Raw genomic sequence first — 20,069 nt, forward strand, 5'->3', positions numbered from 1 at the left:
ATAGAAATAGATGACTGCATCTCAGGAGGATGCATATCTCTGCCATGGAAAGCTTCCCAGTGGTTAGTAGGCAAGTTATTTTTCAAGTTCTGTTGAACTTGGCATTCTGCCCTCTTATTAGCTCACACATGCTAATACTAATGCTGCCTTCATGTGCGTTTTCTTGAAATGGCTCAAGTTACATCCTTGGAAAAAGAGAGAACTTCAGAGCTTATGGCAGGCAAAAGAGGAATCTGAAGGAAACTATGGAGCTGAGAACACCCACCAACAGCTCTTTAAAGTGAGTGGAATGACTAAGAGGGAACCTCGGAGCTTCTGTCCGAGGAATCAGAATTGTGGCAAATGCGCAATAATTAATGCATATTAAAAGGCAGATTCACTTCCTTGGTGACTTCACTGTAGATACAGAACAGATGTGGGAAGAAATAACAGGTTTCTGACATGTAGAAACTTAAGCATTTGAGGAGGCTATGTCGACCCTTAGAGTGCTGGTACTTTCCAAATTGAAGCAAATACACATGGATGATTGGTGAGAAATGTCCACTATATTCAATAGCTGGTGTTAAGAACTTTAGCTCTGTACTTGCTCGTGTAGGCTTAAGAGGGCCAGCAGAGGTTTGAAGAAAGGAGAGATTCACAATGGTGTCTTTAATGGCACAACTGAAGAGGTTCATTCAATCACAATTTTTTTTAATGCCTCTTCTCTGAGAGTGACTCTTCTTAGAGAAACTGCTTCATTTTTAGTGTCCAAATCATCAGATTTCCTCAAATTGAAATTCAATAATTGCTTGGCTACCTTGATTAAATATTGTAAGAATTCCAAATCTGCACTATTTCTGTGACTGGCAGACATCCAAACTTTCCAGGTCTAGGTAATTTCAGGTACCATAGAGAACAAACAAATAAATTTGAGTTCCATACTTTCCCTTAGATAATAGAACTCTAAGCAATAAATTAGCATAAATTTATAAAGAACAAATCATGCCTGACAGCCTTCATTGTTTTTTATATATAAAGTGAATGCAGGAGTTATAACACATTTTGATTTGATTAAAACATTTGATATACTGCTTCACAAAATCTTATTTGAAAAATTAATTCAAGCTGTCTTGGATATGAGCCCTGTCGAATGGATTGAAAACTGGCTGGCAGGCTGTAAGCAAAGGGCAATGATGAACACCAATATATTGAGTAGTGGCTGATGTCCAGTGGTGTGCCTGCGTTGGAGATTGATGATGCACATGGCTTTAATTAACATCTAGAGCTGATGTTAAATTTGCAGACGATATTAAAAGGCACAGTGTTGGCAATACCAGGAAGGGGAGGAAAAAATAATACACAGGAACCCAGAGAGGCTAGAAAACGTTCAGGCAGTAACAAAAAAAAAATGCTCAACCTGGAAAAAGTATTTATAGTACCAACTGTGTGCTGATTATAGTGCCAACAGTAGGTATGTTGTCTTGCATACTACATAGTCCCATTGATTCCTAGAGGGACTACACAGGTGTGTAAAGTTAAGCCTCAGGGTGTCTGCACAGACTAGGAAGGTAATAGTTCTCTATGTAGCACTAATGCAAGCAGCTTTTGTAGTCTTGGGTACCTCTGTAAAGACAAAAATGTTGACAAATAGGAAGGAATTCAGGGAAGAAAAATAGAAATAATTATGGAGCTGCAATTAAAGGAATTAACTTGCTCAAACAACAAAGGGAAACCCGATTGGCTTCTATAAATGGAGGGAACATCATGGAAAAGAGGAATTGTTCAGAGAAGCCTAGCATAAGAACTGAGAATAATGAGATTTAAATCAATTCACTTCTTTCCTCATGCCCTGCCATGGGAGTGAAGATCTATTGGGTCCCTCTTGCTGTCTGTTCTAGAGTTTACAGTTTCATGGTTAGAGGCTGGGTGCTCTCAATAGAGGACCCATACCTCAGAAAACTATACCTCCTACTATTTGAGCCTTAGTTTGGCAAGGCTAAGATGCAGGTGAGACTTGTGTTTTGAATCAGGTTTTTGATTGCTTTAAAAAATGAGTGTTTTTTCCCCCTTGCTAACAAAGAGCAAATTCTGTGTTTTCACTGATGTTAGGTGCTTTGGTGATGGTTAGAGGCCATCCAATTAGAAACCTCAATAAAAATTTCTATCAATTTTAAAGAAGTATTTTTGAAACAATTTCCTCCCCTCTTGGTTAAAAAAATAAAATAAAATCTAGCACCAACATACTGAGCAAAAGAAAATTTAGGATGACCACCAGGAAATTAATCTAGAAGGCAAGACACTGTTAAACCGTGAAATAGTCTCTCAAGTAAAATGAGGAACCCTCATAACTTCAGTCATTTACCAGTAAAAAGGACAATACAGCGAAGAACATTCTGCAAATAACAAATATTCTGTGCTGGTGAAAGACTGACATTAGAAAAAGAGATGAACAAAAAGATAAAATAGGTCTCTTCGATCTCTCATTTTTTTTATGAGCATGATTAGGCATACATGAGAATATTTTCATGATGTGTTTATATTACAGTGTCTCTTGTTGCTGACACTTGGGCTTAAAATTTTCTAACATGCAGAATGCAATTTGTATTTTCTAGGTGGAAGAGAATCCGAGGCTGAAGCTAGGCAAAAACAACACATCAAACACCTGCAATCTAAATACCAGCAAAAGGTCAGGAGGAATACATGTAATTTTTAGTTTAATTTAGGAAATACTGTTTGTTTTTTGTTTTTTCTCCCTCTGAGGGCCACTGTTCCATGTGGCTGTAAAATGAACTCCCAGTTGTTTGACAAAAGAAATAGAAGTCATGAGACTTCAAAAGAGACAAAAAGGTGGACTTGAAAGACTTCACAGTAATGTAGAAAATGAGAAGACTGTTAGATAAGTGTGTGTAAACAATGTTGCAGATAACGTCTAAAGTAATGAGGTTAATGATAATGCCACCAACATTGCCCTTCATATTTTCAACATGCTACATAAACGGTAACCAGTCAATCAACACAGCGACCCACATTTCAGGGCATGTAAGTATTTATCCTCATTATAAAGGGCATACGTGCTTGTAAAGGTCCGCCATAAGAATGGCCATACGGGGTCAGACCAAAGGTCCAACTAGCCCAGTAACCTGTCTTCCAACAGTGGTCAATGCCAGGTGTCCCAGAGGGAATGAACAGAACAGGTAATCATCAAGCAATCCATCCCATGTCACACATTTCCCACCTCCTGGCAAACTGAGGCTAGGGACACATCCCTACACATCCTGCCTAATAGCCATTGGGGGACCTATCCTCCAGGAATTTATCTAGTTCTTTTTTTAATCCTATTATAGTCTTGGCCCTCACAACATCCTCTGGCAAGAAGTTCCACAGACTGAACGTTGTGTGAAAAAATACTTTCTTTTGTTTGTTTTAAACCTGCTGCCTATTAATTTCATTTGCTGGCCCCTAGTTCTTGTGTTATGAGAGAGAGTAAATAATGCTTCCTTAGTTACTTTCTCCACACCAGCCATGATATTATAGACCTCTATCATATTCTCTCCCCCACCCCTTAGTCGTCTTTTTCCAAGCTGAAAAGTCCCAGTCTTATTTATCTCTCCTCATACAGAAGCCGTTCCATACCCTAATAATTTTTGTTGCCCTTTTTTGAACCTTTTCCAAGTCCAGTATATCTTTTTTGAGATGGGGCGACCACATCTGCACACAGTATTCAAGATGTGGGCATACCATGGATTTATACAGAGGCAATATGATATTTTCTGTTTTATTATCTATCCCTTTCTTAATGATTCCCAACATTCTGTTCGCTTTTGTTTTCAGAGAACTATCTACAATGACTGCAAGATCTTTCTTGAGAGGACACAGCTAATTTAGACCCCATCATTTTATATGTATAGCTGGGATTATGTTTTCCAGTGTGCCTTACTTTTCATTTATCAACATTGAATCTCATCTGCCATTTTGTTTCCCAGTCACCTAGTTCTGAGAGATCCTTTTATAGCTCTACGCGGTCTGCCTGGGTCTTAACTACCTTGAGTAGTTTTGTATCATCTGCAAATTTTGCCATCTCTCTCTTTACCCCTTTTTCCTGATCATTTATGAATATGTTGAATAGGACTGGGCCCAGTACAGACCCCTGGGACCCAGTATGGTGGGATGCTTGCATAACCACCTACTGATAACAGATTGTTCAAACCTAACATAATGGATGAGCTATTGTACAGTTCATGTCTCTGTTCTCTAATTACAGTGAAGAGGCACACATGCTTGATTTTTTTTTTCTTTGTAACTTCATCAGAGTCAAAATTTAGGGTTGGAAGAGGTACAATACAAAAGACAAACTGTGTTGTCTCTGTATGTGTTCTTCCCCCTATACCATATAGCTGAAGAGAGAAGAATATGCAAGAATCAAGAAGGAGACTGAAGAAGCTGAAATCCTGACAATGAAAATGATTCAAAGAGAAAAGGTAAGACTTGTTTGAGTCTGCAATAGTCAAAATATCTCACTGGAACAGTGCTTTACCTGGATGAACCCTATGGGATGGATCCTTGACGCATGTAAATGGGCTATACTGATTTACACCAGCTGAGGATCTGGTCCTTCATCTGAAGTTTAGCATATCCCCTTAGATGAAATCTGGGCTAACGTTGTGCTGTGCTCACAAACTCACTTTGATTTCTGTGGCTCTAGTAGGGAAGCAGGTTGTTCTGGGTGCCATGAAAGTTGTTCAGTTACTTGAGTTGTATACCTAATGGGGGAACAGTTATTTCTAATCAAGAAGATATGCAGAGCTGGAACCACTGTGGCACCTCTCTCTAAGAGAGGAACCTGTTAAATCTGCCAGAAGTACCTGTGACTGACTATTGGACCATGGATCACCTATTGGCCTGATAGTATACTCCAATGTGCTAGCTTCAAAACAAGGTATATTGGAGGCCCAAATGGTAAACAAACCAGTTCTGGAGGTGAAGGGTGCAGTGGAAAATCCCTTTGTGTTGGCTGATACACCTTGGTTTTTGTTTTGGTTGAGAACAGTAAGGATAACTGCTCTGATTCAGGGAATGTATCTATAGAATTACACCATCTCTTCAAAAGACTGAAGGACAGGTGTTTTATTTATTAAATAGAATGCTCACCATTGGCAGCTATACAAAAAGACCCTATTTTACTTGTCCTCCAGCTGTGTAGCGTGATGTGTTTTGAATTTATGAAATGAAGATGGCTACCCTAGACACTCTTCAATTGATGTTGAAAAGGGTTGTCCCATTGATGTAAATGAAGCCATTATGGCTTCATCTACAGTGTCCACTGTAAGAGCAGAACTAAGGGTAAGAAGGCACAGAACAATGCTCTAATGCAGAGGTTCTCAAACTTTCTTGCACCATGATCCCCTTCCGACAACAAAAATTATGACATGACCCCAAGATGGGACCAAAGCCTGAGCCCACCTGAACCCCTCCACCCTGGGCGGAGGGCCAAAGCCCAAGGGCTTCAGACCCAGGCAGAGGGCCTGGAACCTGAGCCCTGCCACCCAAGTATGAAGCCCTGGGGCGGTGGGGCTCAGCCTTTGGCCCGGGGCCCCAGCAAGTCTGTCAGCCCTGGTGACCCCATTAAAATGGGGTTGTGACCCACTTTGGGGTCCCAACCCACAGTTTGAGAACCACTAATGCCTATGGCGAACTTCTGTAATGCTGCACTTTCAGATGTAAACCTGCAAATTCAGATGGAAATGCCTCCATATGCTGAGGTCATGGTGAAACCGATTTTCCTTAGTGGTTTACACTTTTTCCACTGAAACTCCAGGGGCAAGTGGTATCCCTTCCTTCTTCCAGACTGCAAACTTTCAAGCCTGTCCATTCTTCTGAAATGCAAACCTCCCCAAGTGGTAAGTGCAGACATGGTTTTGTTGGGAAGTATTTACCCCATCTTGGGAGCACTTCAAAAGAAGTTGTGGAAGCTCAGGATGAAATCCATGGACCTATTGAAGCCTCAGAGTCCAGTTCTTAAATAATACTATGTGGTCACATGTCGCCTCTAAGAGCCCATGTATTGTGACACCCCATCTACACATAAATGACCTACCAGCCACACTATCACTGATAGTGTGCCTGGCAATGCTCACTGATATGCTATCGGGCCTACCTTCTTTTGCTCTCTTTCTATCTGCAGTCCTGCATCAGTGGTAATGCCAGCACTGCAATATCAGAGTTCCTACTTGTCCATCACCTTACTGAGTTGTGCTAGCTGACTAGCTTGAATGTCCCATCTGTATATGAGCCTTGGACCAAAATGTTTTATCAAGACAGTGTAAACACATGTAAAATGGTCCAAGATATAATTATGATTTTCCAACATGGCTGGATTAAACCATGTGGCATTGTTTTTCATCAAAAATTGGAAACATTTTCTGGGAAAATCTTCTCTGGGCCACCCTTTGCCCCCACCCCAAATCCCCATTGTGTGAGGCTGTAAAGGTTGTCTGTCTGCTCAATGCCATCAGCCTCCATTCTTCTGGATACATTAGGGATTCAAAAGGCTGCCTGTGAGATTACCTTGTGCCCATAATGATCCCCCTACGTCCTTCTGTGGCTCTGCTCTGGAAGGCAAACTGCAGCCTTCTCACATTCCCTTTTCCAGTATGCAGGCTTCCACCTTTGCCTCTCTCTGCCAGGGACATAATTAGCTATGGGGTAAAAGGGACAATTGTCCTTCCCCCGCCCTGCTCCCCAAGATGTTGGACCCAATCTTTAAGAAAGCAATAATTGCTGAAGTTTTCTCCCCATTCCTGATGCTACTTGGGACAGAGAATGTTCTGGATGCTGACACAACTTCACACCCCTGGTCTCTGCTTCCCTCCAGAGGACAGGGATACGGTGTCTTTAAGAAACCCTCAGGAGACTAATTAGAACCACTTTTAAGCAGATTGCAGGAGACTTCAATTTTAGAATACAAAATTAGTATGTATTGGCAGTTTACAGAAGCAAAAACAGACATTAAAATGCTCTAAAAGATTAGAGGGGAGGGATGGCTTAGTGGTTTGAGCATTGGCCTGCTAAACCCAGGATTGTGAGTTCAATCCTTGAGGGGGCCACTTAGGGATCTGGGGCAAAAACTGGTCCTGCTAGTGAAGGCAGGGGGCTGGACTCAATGACCTTTCAAGGTCCCTTCCAGTTCTAGGAGATGGGTATATCTCCAATTATTATTTTTAGAGAGACCTGTTTGGGAAACACAAAACCATCCCTTCCAAGCTATCCCCCCATCTTTCGGTCAAAAATAATTGCATGGCTAACTTTGTCACATAGCGATCTCTTGACCTTCAAAGTCCTGAGGCAGATTCTGTGCTGCACTTTCAAGAGTCTAGGTTCCTCTGGGGGCTAATACGGCCTTTAGCATAAGTTATAGCAGCCCTCTACCCCACAACCCTCCCAGCTGAGCCACAGGCCAAAATTTCCAGATTGTAAAGTACTCTCACTCCTGTACTAGAGACTGTGATGGGGTCAGTTTAGGGTTTTGTACACTGCCCCTGTGCAGGAAGAATGCCCCCTTAGTCTTCTGGAGCTATGTAAAGTGGTCAGAGGAGGGGCCAGAATTTGGGCTCATGACTCTAGACTATACTCAGCCTATCAGCTGAGAAACGAATGTGAGCTCAGCCTAAAAGCATCTCAGTTGCAGGCCCCTTGCTTTTCAAGAGCAGCATGTCACAGTTCCAGATATACATTAATATTTGATTTAAGATGGCCTCCTTTCTAAGGTCAGTCACTACACAAAAGGTAACTCCCTCCATTCTAGTACTCCTCAGTAGTTTATTTCACAAATGTCGCTTATCTACAGACTCTTCTACAAAGAAGCTCTTAGTCTTCCTGGTGACATCTTACAGCTGAATAAACCTTCATAAATAACCTTTCAGGTTTTTGTTGTTGTTTGAGATATGGTAGCACTTCGTTCAGAATATAACATGACAATAAAGAATCTTCTAGTGATAGGCCACTGATTGTGTCATGGAGGCACAGTTTAGGTTTTAAGGCCAAGTGGCAAAGACCACTTTAAGAATAATCTTCAGTCTAGAGATCAAAACTACTAGACTCCCAGAGTTACTTCAGGAATTCTTTTGCTATTAACTTGTCTATAATGGGGAATATCAAACTTGCAGTATTGGGGCCTTCAATGGCTACTCCTGGAACCTTGCAAAACTGTCATGAATATTTACAAGCCCATGCACAAAAATCCCCCTTCTCCAGGCTTTTCTATGAGCATTTATGATGGGGGAGGGGAAAAGGGAAACAAACTTTATTCACTCATTTTATTTATATATATATATATATTATATATATATATAATAAATTGAATTATTGTCCATGACAACTGGACAGGTTTCAAGTCTGCAGTAACTACAGTTATACCCGGAAAAAGTATTGATGTAGCAGTTTTGTTTTCCTACTTTTACAGCTTCCTGGCATTCACATCCACAGAATGTAAAATGTTTATAGGCCTTGTAGGTAGTAAAATTCTAAATAGTGATTTCGTAAAAAGTGCAATATCATAGCAAATACCTCCTACTATACAAACTGTTTATTTCCTAGAATTAAATTCATATTTTTTAAAGCAAGTTGGGGAATCTTGCAAACCAAATAAGTAAATAGGTATCAAAGGGAACTTTAAAAATAATCAGCTAGTCTGAAGATGTTTTTTTGTAGTAACCGGGGGACTGGTGGGGATTTTGACTGAAATATATTAACATGCTGAATAATCCACCCTGTTTCATAGAAAAAATCTGCAGTGAACTACAAAGCCACAGAAGGTTGTTGATTTGGCTTGTGCCCCCAACAATCTCAGCTTGGCTGCAGACATATCACTTGTGATCTGAAGAAGAAATGGGTAGGGAAGGCAAGAAAGTAAAAATAAAGGGAATAAGCTTCCCGATTCTTTAGAACTTTATCCCTGCTGAGTCAAACAGTGTTTGGCCCTGGTTATCCATGGAACAGTGGTTGACTTTTGTTTTTGTTTTGTTTGCAAATGACATCTAATCTAGCTGAAAACTAGAAGAATTGCCAGCTGCACCAGCAGAGCATCAATTAGGTGCATGTCTTTGTTCAAAAGGAGGATTTCTGTAAGATATGGGGCAGGGCGAGATTTCTGATTTTCTTTTTTCAGGCAAAGTCACTATTCTATCTAGTCACAGCTATCTAGTCACTAGTCACTATTCTATTCAAAGTCACAGCTATCTAGCCTTTCAAACAGTCATACAATTTAATAAAAATAAATTGTATGACTGTTTGAAAGGCTAGATAGCTGTGGCAGCAGGGGCAATGAATGGCAAGGTTGTTCTCCAGCTGTGAAAGTTTCATGTTTATTGGGAAAGAGCTACAAAATAATGTGTGATTGTTAGACATTGTGCTGAGATGCTCATATAATAAAGAGGAGTTTGTGTAAGGATGATGCATCATAAATCAATGTTACTATGTATAGATACAACCTCTGTATGTGATATTGCTCAATGTCATCTCCTACCTTCTCTTGCTGCAGAGAATAATTCTTGTTCTGGGGAGGGAAAATAGAATCGTATACTCTCTTCTTATCCTTGCTGCTGGGAGGCACAATAGGGTGGACAGGAGAAGGCTGGATCTCAGTGTTTTTTTACAGAATTGATTTGTTTGCCTGGTGTTCTCCTTGTTGTCTTGTGTCTATCAGCCTAGGCTAGGAATGATCATCAATCTTGCTCATTGTACCTGTAATCCAGGCTAGTGTGAGGAGCACAGATCAGCTCTGCAGACTCCCTGAGATTCTATATGGAATCTTCAAGACTGCTAATCAAATACCGCTGAGCTTTGTAAATCCTGCAAGCCCTTCCTCGTTTTCCCTTCGCCGCGCCCCTCTTCCCCCCAATCAGCCTCCTCTTGTCTAGGTGGTGATGCTGGAGCACTCGCTGAGAAATTTTATTGGAGACCATCTGATATTAGTGAAGATGTCCATTTTCCCATGTATGTGGATGTACCTAATCTGTAGGAATGGAGGGAATAGATGACCAGAGGCAGCATTCCTGGTGCCTTTTAAGGAGACTCTTACAATTCCAGATAGTGCTGAGCTTTATAGACTTCAAGTCTCAGAAGCCCACACAGGGGTTAGTTCCAGAGGCCCTTCAGAATGAGAACTTCCTCCTGATAGAAACTTAACTTAACTTGAACTTTATTGTAGTCTTTAGAATAAAAATCCTGCAAAAGCTTCTGGGGGTGGGGAGAGGTAGATAAAGCTGAACTCATGCTATCAGTGTAAATGGTACAGGTGTAAAACCCTGAACAAGACATCCCCACTCATAGCTCAAAACTTCTGAAAGCAGCAAGGTTTCCTGAGATCAAACGCAGTATGATTGGGTCAGATCTGTTTCCTCTGTCTGGCATGTTCTGGTCTATAAGCTTGTTATTCCATTAGCATTTCCTGCACATATTCCAAAGTTACATAGTTAAATGTGTAAAGATTCAAATTAAATGAAGTGAGAATACTATTGCACGTCACTAACTTTTTGCTGTGAGTATCTCTCTAAATAAGGGTCTTCATAAATGGCAGTTCTCTCCATTTAAAATAAAGAAAACAATATGGAATTAAATCTTGTCTTATCAATGTGCTCTGTATTTTAGTAACAAGTAACTGTACTAGCAGGCTTTTTTCATTTTTAGTGTTTGCTGAAGCCAGGAATTTTGCAGCCTTTCTACACACATCTCCTAATGCACTCCAACATGTTTATCTACAGTACCACAGCTGTTCTAGTCCTGGCCCTCTTTGAAGAGAGAGTGCCAGTTGTGAAGTGTTTTTATGATGTTTGAGATCACTTTCATTTATGACCTAAGCAAGGATTTCAAGCTAAACTGATAGAGGTGAAAGGCTAGTGCAGTGGCCAGTTAGTTCAAGCCCTATTCTGCATGGTAGTTATTGGAGAATCCTTGCTGCCTTTATCCATTGTAGTCCAATATTTCCTGCAGTTTCTGTTTCATACACAAAATCACTCTGATGTGACAAATCCCTGCTTTTCTGTATGAACAAAAATATGTCTGGAGGAGATACACGTGGCTGGTGTTTCAGCCAATAGTGCCCTCTTGAGTCCTGCAGTGCTAGGGAGTTTTCCATCATTCTGGGGAGCCTTCCAACACCGCCAGTAAGATGGACTCTCAACCATCTGGTGGTTAAATTCTTGAGACAATGGATCTGTTGTTGAAGTGAGCAGTCCATGTGTCCCTTTGGGAGGTCAGGGTGCCAACTTCCCTTTAACAAGCATTGTCCTTATTCATGGAAGCCCACATAGGGTGACCAGATGTCCCGATTTTATAGGGACAGTCCCGATATTTGGGGCTTTTATTATATTGGCTTCTATTTACCGCACCCCGCCCCCCAGTCCCGATTTTTCACACTTGCTATCTGGTCAACCTAAGCCCACCTGTGATACCAATAATCTCTCTCATTGTCACTTTTGTGGAAGGCGGTGTTTGAAGCCACTCTGACAATAGCTGGTGTGCTCAGATTTCCTCTGACACTGATCAGTCTTATTTTAGGGCCAGGTATGGCATGGATACTTCATCGATGAGGGATAAAAGTCATGTGTCTCTGTTGATTTTTCTACATCCGTCAGCTACTCTTGGTATATTTGACACTGAGACACAACTGTGGATTCCTGCAGGGATTAAAAAAAAAAAGTTCTAAGTTGCACAAAATTTATTTGCCCATGTGAGGGGCTCTGCTTACATGGAGCACATTACTTGTGTGCCAAGCAATTTGCACAGGCTTCCTTTAAATGCACCCAGAAATGAATGGATATTGGTTTTAACCTACCACAGAAATCTTAAATAGGTTGAATCTTGGCTACTTCATAGACCACCTTAGTCTCACTGTCATATTGCTGTTATTAACTGAGGCACCAGAGCTCAGTCTCTGGATTTTAATCATGAGGCTCCCACCGGCTGCGGTTCGCTGCTCCAGGCCAAAGGGTGCAGCGGGAAGCACTGCGGGCCGAGGGATGTGCTGGCCATGGCTTCCCACTGGCCTGGAGCGGCGAACCGTGGCCAGTGGGAGCCACAATCAGCCGAACCTGCCGACGCAGCAGGTAAACAAACTGGCCCGGCCCACTAGGGGGCTTACCCTGGTGAGCTGCATGCCAGAGGTTGCCGACCCCTGCTCTGGCCTCTTCTCTGCTTTTGATACCTGTATCAAGATACTTTATTTTAATTGCTTTGCATTCTTTAATTCTGTATGCACCAGTATTTTTGTTCATTTCAGTACTTCTGCTTATAGTGTTTCATTCTGATACGCTTACATGAGCTAAGGGGTAGCTTACTGAATGAGGATTTGATTTATTTTTTTCCTTCAAAATCTGCCCCCAAGTTATGCCCACGTCACTGTTGCACCTGCTCATTTAGTTACTGAGCCACTTACAAAATATGGTGCAATCGGCAGACATTAGACAGATATGGCTTTACTCAGTGGAAGCTGAAGACTGATTTACCTACTGTAGTGATTTGTTTCACAAGCCTTCTCCAAACAGTCTTTCATTAGCCATATATATTAAAAGGGGGAAAACCCTGAATTCAGGGCAAAGTAACTGTCTGATCAGATCTCAGTACCTGTTTGTCCAATACTTTTCCATCATTTTGAAAATTAGGGATAGTTGTCTGGTATGCTGTAACATCAGTGCCTGTGGTTTGAAAACTTAATGTTTCACCAAACAGGCATCTTACAATTTAAAAATATAGCAGGATTGAAATGAAAATTTGGAACTCTTGATTTTTGCTTAAAATACAGTGAAGTGTCTTAACTGGTCATCCAGAGACCATGTGTTGCACAAAACGTGGCTACTTATCTTTTTCACTGGAATTAATTTAGAGGAAATACCTTTGTGCTGCTGCTAAGTTTGTTTATTTATTACTTCAAAATTTTATACTGCTTACTTTTAAAGCCCTCCACAGACGAGCTTTATGCTACTGGCTTCTAAATGTTGTATGCAGTTTTAGATTGGAGATCCTATATTGTATTATTTGTGCTACTGAATGTACTATGGATTTTCTTGGTGCCAGAATTTCAGTTGACACTTTCTCAGTGGGTGTAGTATTTAAGGCTTTGTCTACATGAGGAAATTGACTGGAGTAGCTATCGCAGAACAAACTGTTGCAGAACCACTCCCTATGGGGATGCTCTATTCTGGAATAAATTCTTTTATTCTGGAACAATTAATGCAATTCCAAAGCAGAGTAATTATTCTGGAATGAAATAAAGGTTTTTAATTCAAGAATGCTGCTAATATGGGGAGCTATTATGGAATAGCTTATTCAGCAGCAGCTATTCCATTCCAGTCAATTTCCCCATGTAGAGGAGTCCTGAATGCAGTAAGAGAACACATGAGGGGTGTGTGTGTGTGTGTGTGTGTGTGTGCGCCGTCCCCCTCTGCCCCATTATCTGCATAGATTCAGCTTCAGCCATAATTTGGCCTTAAGAAACCAAAAATCTGATTTCCATATGTATGTGCATACATTTGCATTTCAGATCTCTAATGAACTCACTTTTTCAGTGATTTGCATGCACAATTGGTTTTGTACCAGCAAATGCTTGTGAACTTGTGCACACAAGTTCACAAGCATCTCCCAGTTTCTGATGTGCTATCTGAACACCTGGGATTAATTAGGTCATTTGGGCCAGATTCTATTCTGTTGGCTTTGACTCATTTGCACTGCCAGAATCTAGCTGCAGCTGTCAGCTGAGAGTTCCTTTGGTTGGCATGCATTGTCGGCTGCTATAAGCCAGCAGTGCTAGTTCCTAGAGAGGGAAGATAGTCCAGGGGTTAGGGAAGTAGACTAAGAGGACCCTGGGTCAATTCCCTGCCCTGCCGCATGCTTCCTCTGGGATCTTGTGCAAGACATTTAGTCTCTCTGTCTCTGTTCCCCATCCGTATAATAGAGATACTAGGATAAACAGTATGGAAATTGGGGCATATAAGTATGTAAGCCAACCACCCCCCCTCCCCCACATGTCGAAGGATGGAGCACATTCTCAAAGCAACCTCAAGGAAACTTACATCAAATTAATTTATTGTAGTGGTAACCTGATTTAGTGGCTGGAGAATTAGGACGCATAACTGGGTCTCTGATGAAAATCTGACCTATTATACTGAATTTTTTTGTACATGTTAAATTAGTCTTTTGACCCTGGTGCCAGGAGGTATTTGACTATTGGTCTGTTTTTAAGAGTACAGTCTAGGCTGAACCCTCTTTAAAATATTTTTCCTGTGATTTGGGCTATTGTATGCTTGGGTTTGAAATCGAATGGATTATTAAAACAAAAATAAGTAGTGAAATCATTCATTTCTCACTTAATTCTTAATCTCTTCAATTTTGCAGGCTGATAAACTGGAAGAAAAAAGAAGGCAACAAGAAAAGCAAAGAAGAGAAATGTTTAATGAAGATCACTATTTGTAAGTAAAACTTTAACTCTGACTACCTAAGTCTGAAAGAGGTCACAGTCACTTTGTAGGCATAGGTGATAACTACAGATTCCAGATGACAAGCAGATGAAGTAATTCTTCCAGCAATGGCATCTGGCCTCTTGGCTCCAGGCTGTTGTTCTGAAGCTGACCCTCTGTCTGTCACATGGTTAGGCTTCAGAGGCTAGGATATGTCACATGGTTAGGCTTCAGCGGCTAGGATATGTCCTTTTCTTCCTCAAATATGTTCCTCTGGTTTATCTGTATTCTCCAGAATTTCCAGAATTTGAATTGTTGGAGAATGGCTTTTGTACTGACTATTCCTAAGATAGATGTTTGTTTTTCTTAGATCATTGTCAGTACAGAATATTTATTTTAAAAAATCCAAGAAAAAAGGCTGTTGGGTAATTCTATAAAACAGAGGATCTGTAACTTAATTGTTTCTGTGAATAAAATCTACTGAAAGAGTACCAAGATACCATGGTGATGGGTGCTTTTACAAATGCATTGCTAAATGGAAAAGTCTACTGGTATAGCAGTGCAGCAGTAAAAACATAGTTACAAGTTAAATCTTACTCTGAACCCTAATTTTCACTTGCTTACAACTTTCTCAATGCCTCTTTTTGTCAGACATTTCTCAAGCTTGGTTGCAACCCAAAACTGCTTAGTGTGTGTGTTTCTGAAAGTTTGAACAAATTCCAGCTATTCTTTATTATGCAGAAATGGGAGAGAAGCTTTAAAAATTGGCCAGCATCACCTTTGTGGCAGCTAATGGGTTTGTTTTAAGATTTCCTACTAGGTGCAAAGGTATTGCTAAATAGTAACTTGTCTTGTATGAATATATTTTAGGTTTCAGATACAGGGCCAGATATTGCCCTCCCATAGAAATAGCCCTGGGATGGGTATAAGAAACACAGCAAAGTTGGAGTTTCCTTCAAATACTTCTTTTTAAGGGAAGTGTGAAGGAGCCACTGAAGGAAGAGGAATATGGCCACCCAGTCCTGCAGATCCTGGAAACTTCTAGGGAAAGCGAATCTGTCATCCCATGGAGGTTTAGCCCCCTTTTGCTAGAGATGAAGCAAAGACTTCTAGTAAGCATTGTTCTCTCCAGCACTCCTGGATGCAGTAGGTCTGCTCCAGTCTTATACAGGTATAACAGCTATTTGTCCCAACTCAGGCACAGCAACTCACTATGTACTGCAAGGGCCTTCATTGAGCCCTTGCTGTACACTGAAAAGTAGATTCAATACGTATGTTGGTCCCTCTGATTCAGACATACTTGAATGCTTTCAGCTGTCTCCTTAACAAACTGAACCGACTTGAATGTAACTGAAGTTAAAGACCTAACTTTCAGACACTGTCAAGCCCTGTTTGAGCAGAGACTGCATGTAACTGTCAAAAGAATAAACTGGTGGAAGGTAGTTTATTCTCTTCACTAAGCATATACTGCGAAGCTCTACTGAATGGCAAACCTGGGGAAAGTTGGACAGAAAATTAAATTTAATAGTATTCTACATATTTAAGCAAAATCTATTGCATAGTGTAAGACAATGGTATCTTCCCAAACACGTACCTGTTAAAAGAATCGGCTACCATGCAGAATATAAGGAACCTGTGAAAATTATTCAATGATGAATTTATTATGTAGTGATAATACTTTTCAGGATACTTTTTGTGCAGCACTGTGTTGCACATTAACTCCATTGAGTAATGTGAAGATATGTGTGACATCTCATCTTGTTATGACATTAACTCAAGTTACTGTATCACCTTTTGTAAACCCATTTGAGATAGGCTTGGAGAAAAGTGCTATGTATAAAGCACAGAATATTATTCTTGGGCCTGATCCTGCCTATATTTTTGTACAAAATGGGAGTTCAGAATGTTAATACCTTATTTGCCACTAACCATGAGGTTGCAATCTCTCTCTCAGTAAGTGTTAATTGGAATAGTTTATCATCCATCACCATGTACTCATAGACTTTAAGGTCAGAAGGGACCATCGTAATCATCTAGTCTGACCTCCAGCACAGTAAAGGACACAGAACCTGAGCACTCACTCCTGAAATAGATCTCTAACCTCTGGCTGACTTACTGAAGTCCTCAAATCATGGTTTAAAGACTTCAAGTTACCATTTACACTAGTTTAAACCTGCAAGTGACCCTTGCCTCATGCCATAGAAGAAAGCATAAGTCCCCCATGGTCTCTGTCAATCTGACCGTGGGGGAAATTCCTTCCCTACCCCAAATATGACAATCAGTTAGACCCTGAGCATGTGGGCAAGATCCACCAGGCAGATACCTGGGAAATAATTCTCTGTAGTAACTCAGAGCCCATCACATCTAGTGTCCCATCTCCAGCCGTTGGGGATTTTTGCTACCTGCGCTTGCCATTGGGCCACCTGCCATTGTAGGCAATCTCATGATACTTCCCTTTCCAGAAACTTATCAAGCTCAGTCTTGAAGCCAGTTAGGATTTTTGCCCCTACTGCTTCCTTTGGAAGGCTGTTCCAGAACTTCACTCCTCTGAAAGTTAGAAACCTTCACCTAATTTAAAGCCTAAACTTGTTGATGGCCAGTTTATATCCATTTGTTCTTGTGTCCACATTGGCACTTAACTTTTCTCTCCCTGGTATTTATTTAAATTATCCCTCTGATGTATTTATAGAGCGCAATCGTATCTCCCCCTCAGCCGCCTTCTGGTTAGGCTAAACAAGCCAAGCTCTCTGATCTCCTCTTATAAATTAGGTTTTCAATTCATCAGATTATCTTAGAACCCCTTCTCTGCACCTGTTTCAGTTTGAATTCCTCTTTCTTAAACATGGGACACCAGAATTGCATACATTATTCCAGATGAGGTCTTACCAGTGCCTTGTAGAATGGTACTAACACTTCCCTGTCTCTACTGGAAATACCTTGCCTTATGCATCCTAAGATTGCATTATCCTTTTTTACAGCCACATCACATTGATGGCTCATAGTCATCCTGTAATCAAACAGTACACCCAGGTCTTTCTCCTCCTCTGTCACTTCCAACTGATAAGTTCCCAGCTTATAGCAAAAATTCTTGTTGTTAATCCCTAAATGCATGACTTTGCACTATTACATTTCATCCCATTCTATTATTCCAGTTTACAAGGTCATCCAGATCTTTTTGTATGATATTCTGGTCCTCCTCGGTATTGGCAAAACCTCCCAACTTTGTGTCATCTGCAAATTTTACTAGCGCACACTCACTTTTTTGTGCCAAGGCCAGTAATAAAAATGTTAAACAAGATCGGCACACACACACAAACACACACACACACACACACACACACACACACACACACACACACACACACACACACACACACACACACCAGAATACCTCCCACCCCCAAACTCCCCTTACAAATTCCCACTCAGTCTCCCCTGTTTACTGCTCTGTTTGCTTCACTTGTGCCACTGGCTGACTATTTGGCTGCCTTTCTAGGCCCCCTAATCAGGACTCTGCTTCTCACACTGCCCCCTACCAGCCCCTAAAAACTGAAAGAAAAAAACACACAACATCCACAAAAACCTCACTCCCTAAGTGTACTGGTGGGAATAGTGAGCATGTTGCAGAATCTTGCATTGTGGATCTGTTCCAAACAGTAGGCAGGGTTAGACCAACAGTCTCTCCACTGACATTAGCATCTCCCACGGCAATGAAGTCTTTTTCTAACTTGATGAAAAGATCAAATTAGTGTGTGTGGTTTATTTTTATTTTTTCTCCGAGTGGCATTGCCAACTCCAGAAGCCATGTTAGAGCAGAATGAGATGGTCTCTTCACATTCTTTGGATGTTTTGTACAGATGGAGGCACTGTTTGCATCAAACTCTGTAAAGAAGTCCTAGCTTCTTATTTGGTCTAGAAAGATGCACGTGGCTCTAGCCTGACTGACTGACAGTATCTGTTATGCAGTACAGGGCATCTGGAGTACTGTGTCCAATTTTGGTCACCGCTGTATAGAAAAAAATGTAGAGAAGCTGGAAAGGATCCAGAGGCATGTGACCAAAATGTTCAAAGAGATGGAATGCAAGCCATATCTAAAGGAACTTGGTATGTTCAGTTTGGAAAAGAAGTGATTAAGGGGGAGACATGACAGCGGTCTTCAAATATTTGAAAGGCTGCCATAAAAAAAGATGGAGGAAAAATGCTTCTCTTTTGCCACAGAGTGTAGGACAAGACACATTGAGTTCAAACTATAGCATAGCAGACTTAATCTGAATCTCAGGGAAAATGTCCTAACTGTAAGACCAGTAGGACAATGAAACAGACTATCTAGGGAAGTCATGGAATTGCCTTCACTGGAAGTTTTCAAAAAGAGGCTGGGTAGCCATCTGTCTTGGATGGTTTAGACACAACAAATCCTGCATCATGGCAGGGGGTTAGACTAGATGACCCTTGCGGTCCCTTCTAACCCTATAATTCTAAGAAGCAGAGAGTAAGGTCTAGATCCTCAAGGGTATTTATGCTCCTAACTTCCATTCATTTCAATGGAAGTTAGGAACGTAAATATCTTAGATCAAGATCCTCAAAGTGACTTGCCCAGGGTCACACAAGGAGTTTATGGCAGAGGCAGGAATTAAAGCCCAGTTTCCTGAGTTTCAGGCCTGTGTCTAACTGCAAGAATATCCTTCAATTCACAATGGGTGACCATTACTTTAGAGGCTGCCTCTCATGGTGACTGGCAATGCCAGCTGCATGAGCCTCAATAATATGGTACAATGTAATACCACCTTTTCACAAAATTAAGCCCAATGTGTGGTCTTCATTCACTCTTTTATATGATTTCCTGATACCTCAGTGTTGGGTGTTTCGGAAAGTGGATGGATAGGCTGATCTGTTAGTATAAATAGGCAGGAATATAACACAGACTGAAAGATAGCAGCTCTTTTACATAGCCAGGTACACATCCAATAACTACTCAATAATGCAGAGCTAGAAAAAACTGGTGGAGGAAATATAGATGATTTTGAAGGCTTCATTCTTATTTATGGATGTCAGACAGTATAACTATGGCATACATGTATGCTCAATATATTGTGTTAAGAATTTAGAGCTTCAAATGCAGCGTTTGCCTGAGTACCATAAGGTGAATATTCCAAATATAGTGCCTGAATTTCAGCACCACAAGCTCTATTCACTAGCCTGCCAAAGCAGCCTATTCAAAAGTCATAAAACAAAGAAAATAAAATATGAACCAAAATAGGATTTATTTATTTTATTGTACAAGACAACTCCTAATGTCCTTGCCAGTTCTCAGGGCTCTGTGATATGTGGTTCAAACAGCAGGCCAGTAACAAATTTTCCTCACAGAAGTGCAAACCCAGACCTGACTAGACTGTAAATAAATGCTGCTAAAGAGATAGTCACAGGCACTGCAAAAACTGCTTTCAGCCTTGAGAATCTTTTGTTTGCTCTCTTTCACCACAGTCGTCTTCACTTTGTTCATTTGTTCCTGATTATTTTAAGCATTGTCAATTATTTAGCTAACAGGCAGAAAACTAGGCTTTTATAGACATCCAAAGGGACTCTCCTGAGTGTAATAATGAAGGCAGTTTATTGAACGCCTGTGAGGTTGCTTTCTAATTGTAC

The 20,069-nt window shown here is 40.9% G+C and overlaps 1 protein-coding gene across 1 annotated transcript in view; it reads left to right on the forward strand.

Moving 5' to 3' along the window:
- The window catches only part of EPSTI1 (epithelial stromal interaction 1), an 80,676-nt gene that overhangs the window by 19,397 nt on the left and 41,210 nt on the right, over positions 1-20,069 (forward strand). Inside the window, exons 4-6 of the mRNA XM_039522119.1 lie at positions 2,592-2,665; positions 4,374-4,457; positions 14,365-14,438. Of these exons, the coding sequence (XP_039378053.1) occupies positions 2,592-2,665; positions 4,374-4,457; positions 14,365-14,438 (232 nt within the window). The remainder of the gene's footprint in view (positions 1-2,591; positions 2,666-4,373; positions 4,458-14,364; positions 14,439-20,069) is intronic.

The sequence above is a fragment of the Mauremys reevesii genome, linkage group 1, assembly GCF_016161935.1.
Source record: "Mauremys reevesii isolate NIE-2019 linkage group 1, ASM1616193v1, whole genome shotgun sequence".
NCBI lineage: Eukaryota > Metazoa > Chordata > Testudines > Geoemydidae > Mauremys > Mauremys reevesii.